We start from the raw sequence: 17233 nt of genomic DNA, 5'->3' as shown, positions 1-17233 counted from the left end.
TCTTGTGTGTTTTTGAAAGATATGAACTAGATTTAAGGTGGATCAATCCTCATGTGACTTATTAATATTAATGGTTGAAAGTGGAAAAACTGTATTAATTTCCACTCAATAGAGTTTAATTTAATCAATAACCAAAGAAAACTTGTTGAAATTACTTATTTTAAATGTCAACAGTTCAAGAAAACTGCTAATTCAAAGATATATCAAATTTAATTGTGGATATTAGGGAAATCATTGTGTCATAGACATGCAGTAGAGGAAATTCCAGCATACGAGTTATTGCCCTTGACAATATTTTGTAAATTATAAATAATTGATTATCTATGGAAAATAAAAACTTTTTCAGTATCAAAAGTTTACCAAGTTTTTTATTTTATTCAGAGAACAAAATTCCTCTGAGAGATATATTTCTATCTTGTGCAAAATTTAATTAAATAAAGGTTCATTGACCATTTTGTTACTTTAAATGGAACAGTCAATGCAACAACCTTTGACCTTGACAACACTGCATAATTGGTATTGATTACGTTGACAGGTGATAATAAATAACTGGTTTGAACTAGTTTGCAACAAACATGTATTCATTGTCTATGATGAAAGCAATGTCAATTTCAAAAGAAATATAAAAGGAAAGATTCACTAAAAAAAGTATAAGAGAAAAGACTCTGGGAATTTTAAATATACATTATATGATTTCTTTTTAGACTTGTATTAAGAGAATGCGTCTCGACATGCCGATTCTAAATGACGACTTTGTGAGAGATGGCAGTGACAATGAGGAGGAATCCGGTCAGATATCAGAGGTCAGTCAGTCACATAACTAGTGGGGGTAGCCTGTTTACGGGATCAAAAATCAAAATCAAAGGCTTAACAAAATGAGGCTTCCTCTTGCGACATGTTTTACCCCCAAGCACTAGCGTACCTTTTACTGTGACAAACACCTTACTGTGGTGCTTTTTTCAGCTTATATGTGTTGATATCCTGTCAAAGTTTGTCCTTCACTGGTCTGTAAACTTCACATTTTCAACTATTTCTCATAAACCACCAAGTCAGTTTCAGTTGAATTTAGAGCGAAGTATCTTTGGGTATAGGGTATTCAAGGGACCCCCGTCACCAGGGCAAGGCCACAATTGGGACCCCATCACTATGGCAAGGCCACAGTAGGGACCCCCATCACCAGGGCAGGGCCACAGTATGACCCCGTCACCAGGGCAGGGCCACAATAGTAGAGTCTCCATGTTTTACAAAGGAAAATTCTGTAAAAATCTTTTCGAAACCCACAGTGGTACTGTCAGTTAGATTAGTATGCAAACATCGCCATGTAGTGTGGATTTAAGTTCACACCTTGACATCCGAAATCGGGATGGAGGCAAAAGAAGGGTTTTAAAATGTTATTAAGTAGGAATGTATACATAAGAAAATTCTTTAGAACTTTTTATACCGCCTTTCAAAGAAAAGTCACATGACTTTATAATGTATACAGCAATTGACTCGACCACTAGTTCATACGAATTAGTGACTATTAATGTTCACTAGTCTGCAAAACATTTCTTTAGTGCATCCCCTATATCATATAGAATAGTAACAGAAATTCATTTTTATTCAGTGGTATTTAATCAAACGAACACATTCACAGTTGCAAACGATTCAGTTTACAGTAGAAAAAGACAACCATACATTAGAAGCATACAATGCCCGTCTAAAATACTCACTTTTATAAACCTCCACATGTTGGGAAGGTCAGCATATCATTTTTGTTATGCAAACGATTGACTATGCAGATATTCGACCATAAGTTCAAACGTCTATTAAGAGACTCAAGACAAATTTCCTAAAAAAATTAACCAATTCAAGATTGATACCGAATTTCACTAGTCTGTACAGACAAGTGCCATAAAGAGTTTGCTAATCAAATGATTTTTGCTAGTCTCAAACATACGGTTAGTCTCGGACTTACGGACATAAGGCAACATTGAACCCTGTACACATATTCCAAATAACATGAAGAAGAAGCCAACCATTATTCAAGGTCAAACTTACATGGGTAATTTTGTAGGTACAAAACAAGATACTAGAAACAATATTGATGAGGCTAGGACATTTTTAACCATCATAAAGGGCTTGTATTAAGGTATGCATTTTGAATCAGTTACATTACTTAATCATATCCAGCTACCGTACCTAAACATTTCTTTCTGAAATAATAAGAAGTTGATTTGTTTGATAAATTCTATTATGAAAATCAAAATTCAGATAATAAATCATATAAATATAAACTTCATGATGCTACACCCCTCAGTGAAAACATTGTGTACATTGGCCGAAATGCAGATGTCACAAAACATCAAGCCCAATTTAGAGTCGTATCTCAACCATTCCCTATTAAATTTCCGTTTTTGTATGGAAGATTTTGCAATTTGGACAGAATCAGATGTTTGAGGAGGTGGGGTTGACTGTAAAGCCAAACATAGATATTTTTTAATTTTAGACTGACTAGGGTCAGAAGCTACAAGTTTAGTGTCAAAATAGAATGGGGTGCATAGTCTTATGAGATTAGCATTTTTATACTGTTGCGCACCGAACTTCAAAGAACATTATTTATTAAAATTGCCATGTCCATATCAATGGTGACCGACCGCATTGTTTATGAAATATTCGAACTAAAATCAAACACATCAAAATCTTGTAATCAACGAGTTTGGCCGCAAAAACAAACAATTGATGTATTCAGATATACATTATACACAATAATACGGCCAATTTAATTACCGGTCGGTTCTCTGGTTAAGAATTGACATTAATGTGGAGATGATAACACGATAATGAATAAGACTTTAAATGTTAAACAATTGACCACAGCAGGTTAAACAGCTGTCCGATGTACTTTATTACATAATCACTGACTTTTTTGCAGCCATAAATTACCTGAGGCTGTGACCAGCTCTGTGTGCACTGGAGCGACGCGAGATTTCCGGTCGCACGCGTTGACTAAATAAACAGATTTTGACTGCATAAACAAACAGGCGATAATGTGTCACTGACAAAGGGTTAAAAATACAATTTATTGCAAAAAGGGATTTTCGCCACTTTCAAATTTTTTCCGCCATTTTTGAAAAAAATTCGCCATTGGCGAAAATGGCGAAGCCCAACTCGAGCACTGCATGTTCCCCATGGTAAATGCCTCTTAATTCTGAAGGTCAAGGTTCATACTTTTCTTTCATGGGTAGTCATGAAAGGAAAACAGTTTTTATAAAACTAGGAACATCACACTTGGTGTACATGTTCCCCATGGTGTTTATTTTAGAGAGTTTGTTTCTCAAGTCGCGCATTAAAAGGGTGAAATATTTTTTCATTTTGATCAACAAAGCCATTTTAGAGCTAGCATTTTATAACCAATGAATGTGTTAGATGACAATCCTTTCTTTGATTACTACTGCATTATTGAATATATTGCCTTGGACAGGCACATTTTTCAGTGTGAGCATTGCTCTTGTTCAAAAGTAATATGTATTTAACTGGTTCAAATCTGTTAACACCATGAACCCTGGGGCCACAGTAGGATTTTAAAAGATTTGGATGGGGAAAATGAAATGCTGAAGTGAATTCTTTGGCTCATGAACCTCTTTTTCTGTAATAAGAGAAATGTGTGTGTACTTTCAACTAACTCTTAAACTGGTGTCCACTTTCTTGTTTCAGTATATCCATGTACCCACATAGAAAATATATATGTAGCATTGTATGCATGTACCCTCATAGAAAATATATATGTAGCATTGTATGCATGTACCCACATAGAAAATATATATGTAGCATTGTTTTGAAATACACAACAACATCTTTGATACACTTTAGTAAAGTATGCAAAATGAAGGTAATAGGCAACCCCTCCACCCTGTTGAAATGAAACTAATTTCCAGAAGCCATGTGGGCTCCTGAAATGTTATTTCTGGGAGCTCACAACAAAACATGGTAGTCCACATCTGATGAAATATAATGCAAGAAATCCACTAGACATATGACTGGATCATACATGTATATTTTTCTGTGTGTTTGATTCATTATATCGTTTGAATGCATAGTAATTTTACATTTAGAGAGGCTGAAAATAGGTTTTCATATTTTTTTTACTTTATATAATTCACGTAAATATAATCTACAAAAACATTCATTACTAAATTATTTGTATTCCAACTCCAATATTTTTTCAATTTGTTTTGACAACGCTGCTTTTTTGTACTCGCAATAGCTTTCTATTTTATCATATCCCCATTTCATAATCATCATGAAGACTGCAGTTGTGCTCTCTTTTTTTTCAGCAAGCTCAAAAGCTTTCAGCTGTTTTAACATCAGTGATCTTGCTGATCGACTTTGGTAAAAATCGCACATGGTTTACTTTTGTTTTAGAAGAGGTCTGCAAAAGGCTTTGAATTAAGCTTGTAAATAACTCTCAGGGAAATTGTTTGGTTGCTAAACCGCTTCCAGTTCACAAAAATCACTCTCCAGGTTGGTGAGCGAGACAGTGAATTTAGGTGATTGGCGAGTGCTAAGTTTAAACCCCCCTTTTTTAAAGATTATTTTAAATTCTTTGTTGTATATTTTGTAACATTGCAAATGAAATAAAAAGAAAATTGTCTTGTAATAGAACATTGACGTTGATGCTGAGGAAGCCTGGGAGGAGATGATAGCTGAGGAGAAAAAGAAGCATTCCTCGCAGCAGAATGGAGCAAGTCCTCCCTCCCAATCCTCTCAGGAGACCCCCCAGGGTGGGATGTTAGCAGCACAGCTCTCTCAGCCCCTTTCATCCACCCCTTCCACATCAGGCAGCTCTACTATGGGAAACAGCAGGGCTGGGGTATCCCAGGTAAAATAACAAATGCCTGATTTCTAAGTCAACATCTGTGTAATCAGACTGTCAAAGATGTGTATGGGTATTAAGCAATGGCAAACAGCTGAATATTAAAGAGAGAGAGAGATTATTTATAATGGGGACCATTTATAATTTTAAAAATGCAAAATTGGGCTTGCTGTGCACATGTACATATACAGATGTCCTTTGTGTGACTGTAGGGTCTTACTCCAGAGCAGAGGGATAGATTAGAGAAGAATCGCATGTTGGCAATGGAGAGAAGAGCTAATAAGCAGGGAGGACATGTGTTTAAGACTCCAGGTCAGTTATTTATTACGATTACTAATTGTGTTGTTAAAATACAGTGGAACCCCGTTCTTAAGTTCACGTTTTATTTAATTAAACCGCTTATTACGTTGGAATTTCAAAAACACAAAACCAATTCTTAACAAACCTTTGTAAAAATGGACATGGTCTTACATTTTTGTCCCAGATATATTGTAAAATTTCTGGCAAAATCATAGTATACTCTGCATACTCAATGTTGATCAAGATAAGATGCATCCTGTAATCAGCAGTGGACACCTGGACTGCCCCAGGCTGTTGGTGTGTAAATTTCCAGGTCTGTTGGGGATTATTTATGCCTGACTGATCACAGATTATTTATGCCTGACTGATCACGGATTATTTACACCAGACTGGTTGCACTTTGACAGATCTAGCAGGGTCAATACAGGTGAATACCTTGTATCAAAGCCATCCATAAATAATTGAATAGTTTGGTCAAATGAAAGAAAAAGGATAAGAAAAAGTGCACATGTTCGTGAAGTTATATATGCAGTATATTCTTACTTCATTACAACAATTATGATTAGTTTTGAATTTCTTACCTATACATGTATAATATAAAATTTATACAAACACCTGAATACTTTTGTTATTCATGTAACTTTTGATTAATAGTCAGCCTGCTAGTGAACTACATGTAAGTCCTTTGAAAATTACAATGATGGTTCTAACCCAAATTTATTTAGAGTTTTACCATGGCTATCTGTGCTTCAACAATGTTTTGTGCCTACAGATGAAATCCTCTTATGATATGCTTGGATTAGTGTTGATTTTGACAATGTGTAACTATAAATGTATATCAATTTTCATACTTTGTCTGTAGACAATGAGGTGAGGGGTAGTATTGTCACTTTATGGTGAATGGAATACAAAGCAAACTTGCTCATATGACACATTTCTTCTAATAACTCGTACTCCAGATGCTGCATATTTTGCACGTTAAAGGACACATCTCATGTTCTCAAGATTCAGTTTACTTTATTCACTCACACCATACACCAAAATATACAAAATACATGCATTTTGTCTTCTTTATGCTTATAGTAATTAATTCTAATAGTTCATTCTCCGAAATTTTGCGATAATTAACCACAATACAGACTTAAATCTAATCCCCGATTTCAAAAAGTCTAGTTAATTAGGTAGGTAGTCACGTGGTACAGTGATGTCTCATGCGCCCTTTGGATTGTGAAAGTAGTGTGAAATATTATTAAAAACTCATCTTTTAGGGGCCTAATTTATTCACCATGGGCAACATTTAAATCGATGTTGACAAATTTTCCGAGTTTTATATGTTTTCGCCACCAGTGCATACATATAGCAATGTAAATACTCAAATTTAGCGAGGAAAGCGTGTATAAAATCGGCAATATTGCGAGTAAATAATGTTTATATGGGTCACTATCTACAAACTGTTTGGTAATGTTATTCCTTTATGATACGTTACATTGTTGACAACTAGGCCCTAGGCCAAGCTACTGTCACGGGTGCATTTCGGAAAGAAGGAAAAAGAAAAACACACAAATCAATAAAAATAATCAAATTTAAAGTGGAAATCACATTATTTTATTTTGATAAAGCAATCTTATTACTCTTTTTGAATTGTGATCTGCATGTCTTTAGGAATTACAAAGTGGGAGCACGGCGTTATGCTAACGCACTCAAGATGTTACAAGTTCAATGAGGAAATAATTTCATAATTCAATTTAAAGTTAGGAAACACAATATTCTATTATTCATAAACAGTATAATCTGTCTAAACCGGCTATGTGTGGTTCCAAAGAAATTGGCCGGTTTGCACAGAGTCCGGAGTGCAGAATGTTGACAAGAATGAGAGTTGCTTCCCTTGTATTCACTATCTATGCATATGTGTGTAATGATTGCTAACGTTTTAATATATCACAAAAGAATTCAAAATGTAAAAATATAAATGTCAGTGTTTTATTGTCGTGCTCATTTGAAAAAGTTTCAATTTTTATTGAACAGTTTAAAATCTGGGAATTATTCGCGCAATTTTCTGTTGGTTAATTGTCGATTTCGTCTACATCATCGCCGTTATCAAGTGCTACATTATGTACGTTCGTCAAGTTTGTGTTTTGTTCGTTTAAAATTTGTCTTTCCCATCTTTCATTGTAAATGTATCGCTTTCAACTGTCTCAATTTGTGAAACGGAAACTAATACAATGCCGAGTGATCGACCGGACATGGCGAGTTGTGCTAACTAACTGCATATCATCACTGTATGACTCGCCGTAGAGCTCCGAGAAGTCCACGAGGGGAAACCCTGCTTTTGGAAAACATAACGGGATTGTTGCCGATTTTGTTTCATTCCAAGAATGTATCGAATTCATCGATTAATTGAACTTTGTCTTTAAATGTCAGTTCTTGTCTCTGTCGTTAGGGGGAGGGCGCCATTACCTCGTGTGTGGATTTGTCATAATTGAAAAGTGCACCCCCTAAAAATCAGGTTGTATTTTAAACTGATCGCGACTTATCGCCAGTTGCACTCTTTTACTTACCTGTGGCTTCCATTGAGACACCCTTTGTGTACACTGCGTGTGATCGACAGAATACAGACAGGTTGGTCATCGTGGGGTGGCTGGTTTCAATGCGATAATTAGAGCTAATTACGAGCAGTTGGGACTTTGTGTACACCGAATACAATTGACCGCAACAATTAGGGTGGTGTATCATCGAGGGGCCGTTTTACACAGGATAATTAAAATTAATTGATAGCAGTTGGGACTGTGTAAGCCAGCCGATATACAGAATATGCAGTATCCGGAGTACAGGGAATTATTAATAAAGGATTTGTTAAAGAAATGTTAGGGACTATATTTTGTGGCCGGAATTGACAGAGCGCCGGAGTACTCAGAGGCCGGTTTGGACAAATTATACTGTAATTAAAAGTTCAATTATTTTGTATTTTTAAAAATTTGGTAAATCTACCAGTTGGTAGAAACTGGAAGCACAAGTTCTACCGTGTATGTTGTTACAAGGTGAAGGTCAGTTGATCCGAGTGTGTATTGAATTTGAAGACCAGAACAAAATTATGTAGTGCTTAGCTTCGGTATATCCATTTTCTCGCAGTTTTGCAGGGTCTCTGTCCAAGCGGTCATTGCAAAAGGTGACAGTGTTTTTTTAAAGGTAAAGTTTTTGCTCCAACAAAAACTTATCCACGTCTATTTTCTCGTACCTTCCTTCGTAAAATTGAAAAATACTCAGTCTAAATCCTTTCTACGGACAACTAGTACACCCGAGCACGGCACAAAACATCCTAATGCAATATTATTTACAAGCCGTTAACGTGATAATTGGTTTTTTGTCGATTAAATTTAATCTGTTTATGAAATGGCTAATAGATGTTTTCAAACCCGAGGGCGCATATGACGTCACACATAATGGCGCGTTAAATAGCGAAAGTAAATATGCATATCCCAAGATTTAAATTTCATCGCTTTAAAACTCGAAAACTACGCAAAATATTTCATTTAAAACACATTTAAAGTAGTTTTAGGCATGAAAAGAATTAATTTGGCTGAAAAATGAAAAAGTTTAGAAACATGCGTTGTGTCCTTTAATGACTCTAGTTAAGGGCAGCATTTCAGTCTGTTTTCAATTTGGAGTAAGTGCAATACACACCAAACCTGCTCATATGACATTTTAACACAGCTTGGAGCGCTTCTTCCATATTGTCTGATTTACATTTTGTACTTCACTGGATTTGGTTAAGGAGAGTATTTAGTAGGTCTTTTCGTAGGTTATTACGAGTGATATAACAACAAAAGTTGCATTTGGCCACAGGTGCAGTACTCTGTTTCTGTCCTATTGCACAATCAACACCAAGCTGTGTTTTGAGTAGAAACTCATAATACACCATCAAGTAAAGTGGGATTGTAAATTTTGGTAGTTGTTTATCATAGATGTATAAGTCTGTATCAAAAGTTATTTAGAAAAAATATGTTTTTTCAAATATACTTAGTTTTGGGTGTGCGCTGCAGGGTGTATTAGTCCTGTTAGGATTGCTCTAGTTTCATCAAGATGTTCCAGCATTTCATCTGACCAGAACATGCTTTGAAATGTTATACCTATATGTATGTCAACCTCTAGTGACAACAGTAATTATAATACTAGACTGAATACAAAATACCTTACAAATCGCCACCTCAACTATGTAGCCTTGTAGGACCCTTACTGATCAATGTCTAGTTTGTTTTTATGAAAGACTGACAGCTATTTTTTTTTTTTTCCAGCCATTCCAAAGTCACCAGCACGTCGTCTAGTCTCCCATACTGTGTCTAGTCCTTCACAAGCGTCCCCCTCCATCTTACAGTCACCCCCTAAAATGTGTAGCCATGGTACCATTCCCATAAATAACCCCCATAATCAACCCACCTTCCACAGCTTGGTCACTGCCAACAGTTCTCAGGACACATGTACGCTTGTGAATTCCTCAGGCAGCAATATTGCAAATGGCAGTCTTCAAAATGATCCAATCAGAGGGTCTGTAACAACTCAGGACAGTGACATGAGTGAAGTGATACCATTCGTCAGTGTTAATAAAATTCTAGACAATCAGTCAGACAGCTCAGACATGAGCCAGACCATTCCACTTTTGAAAAGTCCACCAAAGAAGTGCGGAGAACTGAATTCATCCTCTAGCGATCACATGTCAGAAGAAGAGCTCCTTCTCCATCTCTCAGAGAGTGAGTAATAGCACTCACTGTGAAGTGGTGAAAATAGCAAAAGTAAACTGATTGTATATGAAATCACAGGGGAAGATTTTATGTTGTTGGGTTTGATTTGACTTGCAGGGTACATTGTACACATTTATGTTTACTTTTTAACTGATTTATATATCGTATTATTAGGACTGTCACTGCATGAAATACATATCTGTGTAGATTTTCATTTGATATGTTGTGTGTTCAGATATTTTATTCTCATGTTGCATCGTAGTCTAGGGACAGTGTACTCTGTAAATATTCAATAGTTAACTCCCCAGTCTTAGTGATTGTGTATGTATTTATCCATGTATTTATACTATTGCTGTAGATTCCTCATTTTACACGAGTACTTAATATGGTGAAATATGGTATACTACAAATCGCGTGAACATGAATTCATTTGTGGTCTTTTTAATCAAGAATTCTTACATATAATTTAGCAACAGAAAATTTAAAGCAAGTAATCTTATTTTGCGAGTGATGCCTCTCGTAAAATTACGCGATGATAAATTGCTCGCGTGTATTTTGGAATCTACAGTATATCAGAGAATGGCGCACCACATCAAAGAGGATTCTATGACAAGTTTCTCTTTCTCTGGAGGATAAAATTATTACCATGTACTTCACGCAGTTGTCTTTATTTTGCATTTAAACAAATATGCACATGTACAGAGCGAGATTTTAAAAATAATGTGTAGATGATAGTGGAATCACACCATGAGAGTTGTGAAGTAGAGAATGTCACAAAGGACTGTTTATGATAACAGCCTGTCGGAGCCTTTGTAAAACTCAAATAACGTGCGAGAACTGGAAAGATAAATCTATGCTATAGATACATTTAATTTTTTCCAAGCCTGTTCTTGGATGTTTTCTAGAAGAAAACTGCATGAAAATAACTATTTTTTGTCCAAATACTGAAAATGGCAGCAAAACATTGCTTAAGTCTGGTTCTACATCAATTTGATCAAATTGTGAATAACAATTTTAAAAGCTGCATTAGGTTTCTTGCATAACATACATTTAATTTGGAAATAAAAGCATGCAAGTCAATTTTGGTGAGCAAACAGATCACTTGTCATACATATGCCATTCATTTTTTATAGACGATAAATTATGTGATGTTATGACTTATGACAAAACATGTTGCAATTCATCCATTTTGTGGGGGAGTTGAATATTTATGTAACAATGTAGGCTGGTCACAACATTGTGATATTTGTTTACTATACAATTATGATCTGGTCATTGTATCATTTCATTAAATCTTCTATGGAAATCTAGCTGAATAAATTGTGTCCTTGTACTGTAAATATTGGAATTTAGCCAAGCTGTTGACTTGTAATGTGGAGAATAATGTCCGAGACAAAATCAGAATTGACTCATGATGTGGAGAATAATGTCCTGGTGCCTGGATGTGAACATTTCACTTTTCTTTGCAATATCTCCAGTACTGTTCGAGGTTTACCTTTGAAACTAGATTATCAATCGCCATGTCAATCTGTCTGTCCCATTCTTTCCGAGCCACAGTTTTGTAATGGACATAAGAAGCTTATATTACATGTAGCTGGCATAAAGGTTGATTGTGGTCAGATTGTATGTCAGGACCCTGAAACAAGTTCATTTGTCAAAGGTGAAGGATACTAGTGAAAAAAAGTCTGAAATGTTTATTGATGCCACAACTTTGTATTGGAGACATTAGAAGAACAAGAGGTTGCATAGTGCAAGATGGTGCATTTGAAACATTGAGAAGGGGGGGGGGGGGTGCTTCCCCCTCCCCCTTGGATTTGTGAAGTGAAGTAGATATTATTTTTTGGAAAAAATTAAGCTATTACATGAAGACAAACCCACATTACAAAATTAATCATGAGATAATTACATTCAGAATGTTCTGATAAAAGAATCCTGGATCAATGAATACTGATCTATGACCCATGATCACTTGGTCTATGTCAAAGTCAATTAGAATGATACTGACCAGTGAGATCTTTTTTATTTTGTAAATGACCCACTTTTGATGGAAACAATGACAGGTCTAGTCATCATAAACTTTTCATAATTTCATCTTCCAGTGGCGTCCCCCTAAAATTTTCAAATTTTATGTAAATCGTGGTATCTTGTTTAGAAAAATGTACAAAACGATAGAAGAAGCAATAATTTCTTCCACTCCCAGAGAAATAAATGACAATCTTTTGATTTGCCCCCTGGGCCCCCACCAGGGCTTCACCCTGGACTCAAGGCGGCCCCCAGACCCCCTGCCTCATACAGTGCCCCCCCCCCCCCCCCCCGTAACTGCAATTCCTGGATCCGCCTGTCTTCAGACTACTGGGCCAGTTTTAACCAAACTTGGCATGATTATCTTTGGACGAAAGGAATTCAAGATACATGTAGTTAAATGAAGGACCTTTCCCTTCCAAGGGGAGATTATCAAGAAAAGGTGGAGTCATTTAAAACCACTGGGCCAGGGGGGAAAATGACACTTCTAAATGTGAAAGCTGTATGACCAAAGTGAAGAGCAACACGGCCATGATTAGTCAAAATTTGAATTTAATTTGTGACACACACACACACCCCGGGTCAGGTTGGGGCCACAATTTAATAGATAATCATAGTTTTACATGATGATGTACATGTACGAGGGCTGTTCGATATGTAATGTGTATTATTGTACCACAGCGCGATAACGCTTTGCACGATTTAGTGAATGATACTCTTCAATAGCTCTATTTAATACCTTTCTAATGGTATAAATACGAGCCTTCAGCTCCACAGTTTTAAACTTATAGTCATTATAATGGAGCCAGTCGTTGACCACTGTTGTAAAAATGGTTAGGAAACAGGTTGAGAATATTGAAGAATTAGAGCTTATATAAAAGTTCACACAAAACTCAGTCATTCGGTATAATGCAAATGTTTACTGAATTGGGGAAAGTTTTTGAGTTTGATGAAGCAGTTCGTAGGTGGAGAAAAATTTCTGACTGGTACAGAGTCCGTCAAAGATGCAGCAAAATCTGGCCTACCTGTGACTAACAGGCAAGGCAAAAGTCAAGGAAATAATTGAAAGTGATGGCAGATACACGATTCGTGATATTGCCAAAGCTGTTGGCATATCGCTATCATGGGTGCATTTCATTTTGAAAGTACGAAAGATTTCTGCCAGATGAATACCACATATATTGACAGATGGCCAAAAACGGGTCCAAGTACATACCGCTAAGCAATTGCTCAAAATGTTTCCCAAATTCAATCAAAGATAATTTGCAAACATTGTTACTAGTGACGAAACACGAGTTCACTATTTCGAACCAGTAAGTAAAATTGTAGTTGCCAAAGAACCATAAGCACAAAGAAGGTTCTTTATTGCATATTCTTCTCATGTTATGGTATAGCCGTACAAATTCTGGTGCCGAAGGGCAAAAGTGTTACAGGTCGGTATTACCAAGATGCTATACTAAAAAAGCTCAAGAAATATTATCATAAACGACGCCCTGTGTCAGGATTTAGGCATGTTCATCTACTTCATCACATACATCTGAGTTTGTGAAGCAGTTTTGAAGTCGGAAGGTTACCGTCTTGCCACACCCACCATATTCTCCAGATCTAGCCCCATTTCCAAAACTTAAATAGTTGTTATCTAGTCGTCGTTGCCCTTGACTCAGCCATCAGTCAGTGCCTCAGAGGTCTACCTAAATCAGCATACCGTTATACATTTCAGAAATGGATTCAGAGATTGAAATTATGACATTTTAAACCGTGGAGAATACTTTAAAGTGATGTAATGTTCAATCATTTCACTATTTGAGTCGAATGCTTTTGAGATATCATACAATACACGTTACATATCGAACAGCCCTCGTTTGTATGGGAGAAAATATTTAAAAATCTTCTCAACAATAGCAGGGTCATGGTTGGTCTTATTCATATATATGCAAGAATCCTTAGGTATTGCAGATTCAAGTTTGAATAAGTCGTGGGGGGGGTGGGGGGGGGATTCAATATTTTAGTGAAATATTATATTTTGCACACAGAACACTTGGTTAATCTCCATCTACCTCCTGTCAATTTTAAAGCTGTAGTATATAAAGGAGAGAGGAGAACATCTTTTGGTTGGACCGAGAATCGAACCCGGGATCCCTGCATCTCTAGTCAGGTCCTCTACCCACTGAGCTATCCAGGCCGATATCCACGGTTCGTATAGCCCTAATTACTACAAAGCTAAGACCTTTTATTCATATGATGCAAAGAAAGTATCACAGCTTGATATTGGCTGATACTTCTACAACATATGGCACAAGACCCTATACGTAAGCTCATGACAGGCGTATTATATACCGTTTTCTGTACTGGTGTTGTTTGTTTGTATTTGAGAACTTTTCACTTGTGTACAGACATCAGCTCTGAGTGAATTCCTGCAAATTGACCTAGCTTTCAGATTCATAATCCAATCTTTTGACCTATGAGTTCAGAACTGTAGCTACGATCGAGGGTTAATTCTTTATCATGCCAATGCCCGCTGTGACACAAGACTTCCGTTTATAAGGTCGTATCTAAAAGACCCGTAACTCTTTCACTTCAAATGCCCAGCACTTTGTGAAGGAACACTCACTATACCTATATTACACGGTTTAACTTTGTGAGGAACACTCACTACCTATATTACACGGTTTAACTTTGTGAGGAACACTCACTACCTATATTACACGGTTTAACTTTGTGAAGGAACATTCACTACCTATATTACACGGTTTAACTTTGTGAAGGAACATTCACTACCTATATTACACGGTTTAACTTTGTGAAGGAACATTCACTACCTATATTACACGGTTTAACTTTGTGAGGAACACTCACTACCTATATTACACGGTTTAACTTTGTGAAGGAACACTCACTACCTATATTACACGGTTTAACTTTGTGAAGGAACATTCACTACCTATATTACACGGTTTAACTTTGTGAAGGAACATTCACTACCTATATTACACGGTTTAACTTTGTGAAGGAACATTCACTACCTATATTACACGGTTTAACTTTGTGAGGAACATTCGCTACCTATATTACACGGTTTAACTTTGTGAAGGAACATTCACTACCTATATTACACGGTTTAACTTTGTGAAGGAACATTCACTACCTATATTACACGGTTTAACTTTGTGAAGGAACATTCACTACCTATATTACACGGTTTAACTTTGTGAAGGAACATTCACTACCTATATTACACGGTTTAACTTTGTGAAGGAACATTCACTACCTATATTACACGGTTTAACTTTGTGAAGGAACACTCACTACCTATATTACACGGTTTAACTTTGTGAAGGAACATTCACTACCTATATTACACGGTTTAACTTTGTGAAGGAACACTCACTACCTATATTACACGGTTTAACTTTGTGAAGGAACATTCACTACCTATATTACACGGTTTAACTTTGTGAAGGAACATTCACTACCTATATTACACGGTTTAACTTTGTGAAGGAACATTCACTACCTATATTACACGGTTTAACTTTGTGAAGGAACACTCACTACCTATATTACACGGTTTAACTTTGTGAAGGAACATTCACTACCTATATTACACGGTTTAACTTTGTGAAGGAACACTCACTATACCTATATTACACGGTTTAACTTTATGAAGGAACACTCACTACCTATGTTACACGGTTTAACTTTGTGAAGGAACACTCACTACCTATATTACACGGTTTAACTTTGTGAAGGAACACTCACTATACCTATATTACACGGTTTAACTTTATGAAGGAACACTCACTACCTATGTTACACGGTTTAACTTTGTGAGGAACATTCACTACCTATATTACACGGTTTAACTTTGTGAAGGAACATTCACTACCTATGTTACACGGTTTAACTTTGTGAGGAACATTCACTATACCTATATTACACGGTTTAACTTTGTGAAGGAACACTCACTATACCTATGTTACACGGTTTTACTTTGTGAAGGAACACTCACTACCTATGTTACACGGTTTTACTTTGTGAAGGAACACTCGCTACCTATGTTACACAGTCTGATGAGGTACTGGGATCGCACCCAGGCCTCCCTGTCCACTTGGCTACAGTGACTGACCAGTGTTCACTGAATCGGTATTCCATACATTCTAACTAAAAATATTTAAATTTCCAACTGTTTTCTCTGTTGATTTCCTCATGACTTAAAATTTCTCAGTTCATGCAAAATGAAAGGTCAGTGGGTCACTGGGTGGGGGACTGAAAATTAACGAGGAATGTCATGTGTATATAAACTTCTATTACCGGTAGGCAGTATTTTTTTATATTTGTCGATTTTATATTTTATTTTTATTCAAATATACATTGTAAATATAAGAAATTACAGTCAAATATGTTGGGCATGTTTATCTGACTGCTTATATTTCAAGTGTAATTGAATTTTTTCAAAAATAGCTACACATTATTGAAAGTTAATGACATCTGAAAGAAAATTGAAATCAATATGAAATCAACATCGAATGACACTATCATCTGAGGTGAATAGAAAACGTGATGATATAACAACTTCGTTATATACAAAGTATTCCATTGTAGTTAATTACCATATTAATACCTCAAAAACCAACAAACTAGATAGTGATTTCTTAAATCATTGACTGGTGACAAGTGTGTAATAGCTTTCCCATTCAGCTAATTTCCTGTTCTTTGATTTAGTCTTATGTACAAAACTCAATCAATTTATACTAAATTTGGTAGATATATTACCTTACATTGAGACCTGTATTCCTACTAGTTTCAAGTTTGAATGTAGGTCACTAGAAGTATATTCTGAAATTTCTCTTGTATATAATTCATATCTTTTTTGTAAAATTTTCTAGAGAAGTACCAAAATTTTTGTGAACAAGATTTAACCTACATTATTAATTTTTTTAATATAAAATTCTTAAATTATACCAGATATGGAATCCTATTGCTTTTCAAGTAGCTGAAATAATGTAGCCCTCTCCGATTGGGAGGGGGGGGGGGGGGGGGGGGGGAGAAAACGTCAGAATAAAAAAAAATCGGATAGGGCTATATTATTGCAGCTACTTATCAAGGTGAAATGTAAAAGGGTCAATTAAGTCACTAAGGGAATCATCTTGCAAGACTTGGGGTACACATGCATTTAGTGACATCTGCAGGAATGTTATCTTGCTCAAAGATCTGGATTCTTCTTGATTTTAAAAATCAATAGACAAGGTTATCAGAGAGCAGGGTTATTGTAGAGAAAAAGTGACCCCTATCTCAGGAGTACATGATAACAGCAGACAAT

General features: G+C 36.0%; 1 protein-coding gene across 4 annotated transcripts in view; it reads left to right on the top strand.

The window, feature by feature from the left end:
* The window catches only part of LOC125651739 (TIMELESS-interacting protein-like), a 43831-nt gene extending 32620 nt beyond the window's left edge, over positions 1-11211 (top strand). For all 4 annotated transcript variants that reach the window (XM_048880483.2, XM_048880485.2, XM_048880484.2 and 1 more), the window contains 4 exons: positions 705-803; positions 4643-4861; positions 5068-5167; positions 9448-11211. In XM_048880483.2, the coding sequence (XP_048736440.2) occupies positions 705-803; positions 4643-4861; positions 5068-5167; positions 9448-9908 (879 nt within the window). In that variant the 3' untranslated portion in view covers positions 9909-11211. The remainder of the gene's footprint in view (positions 1-704; positions 804-4642; positions 4862-5067; positions 5168-9447) is intronic.
* Positions 11212-17233: the final 6022 nt, after the last annotated feature.

The sequence above is a fragment of the Ostrea edulis genome, chromosome 5, assembly GCF_947568905.1.
Source record: "Ostrea edulis chromosome 5, xbOstEdul1.1, whole genome shotgun sequence".
Taxonomy (NCBI): Eukaryota; Metazoa; Mollusca; class Bivalvia; order Ostreida; family Ostreidae; genus Ostrea; species Ostrea edulis.
The sequence above is the reverse complement of the archived record's forward strand: the minus strand, read 5'-3'. Positions and strand labels throughout refer to the sequence as shown.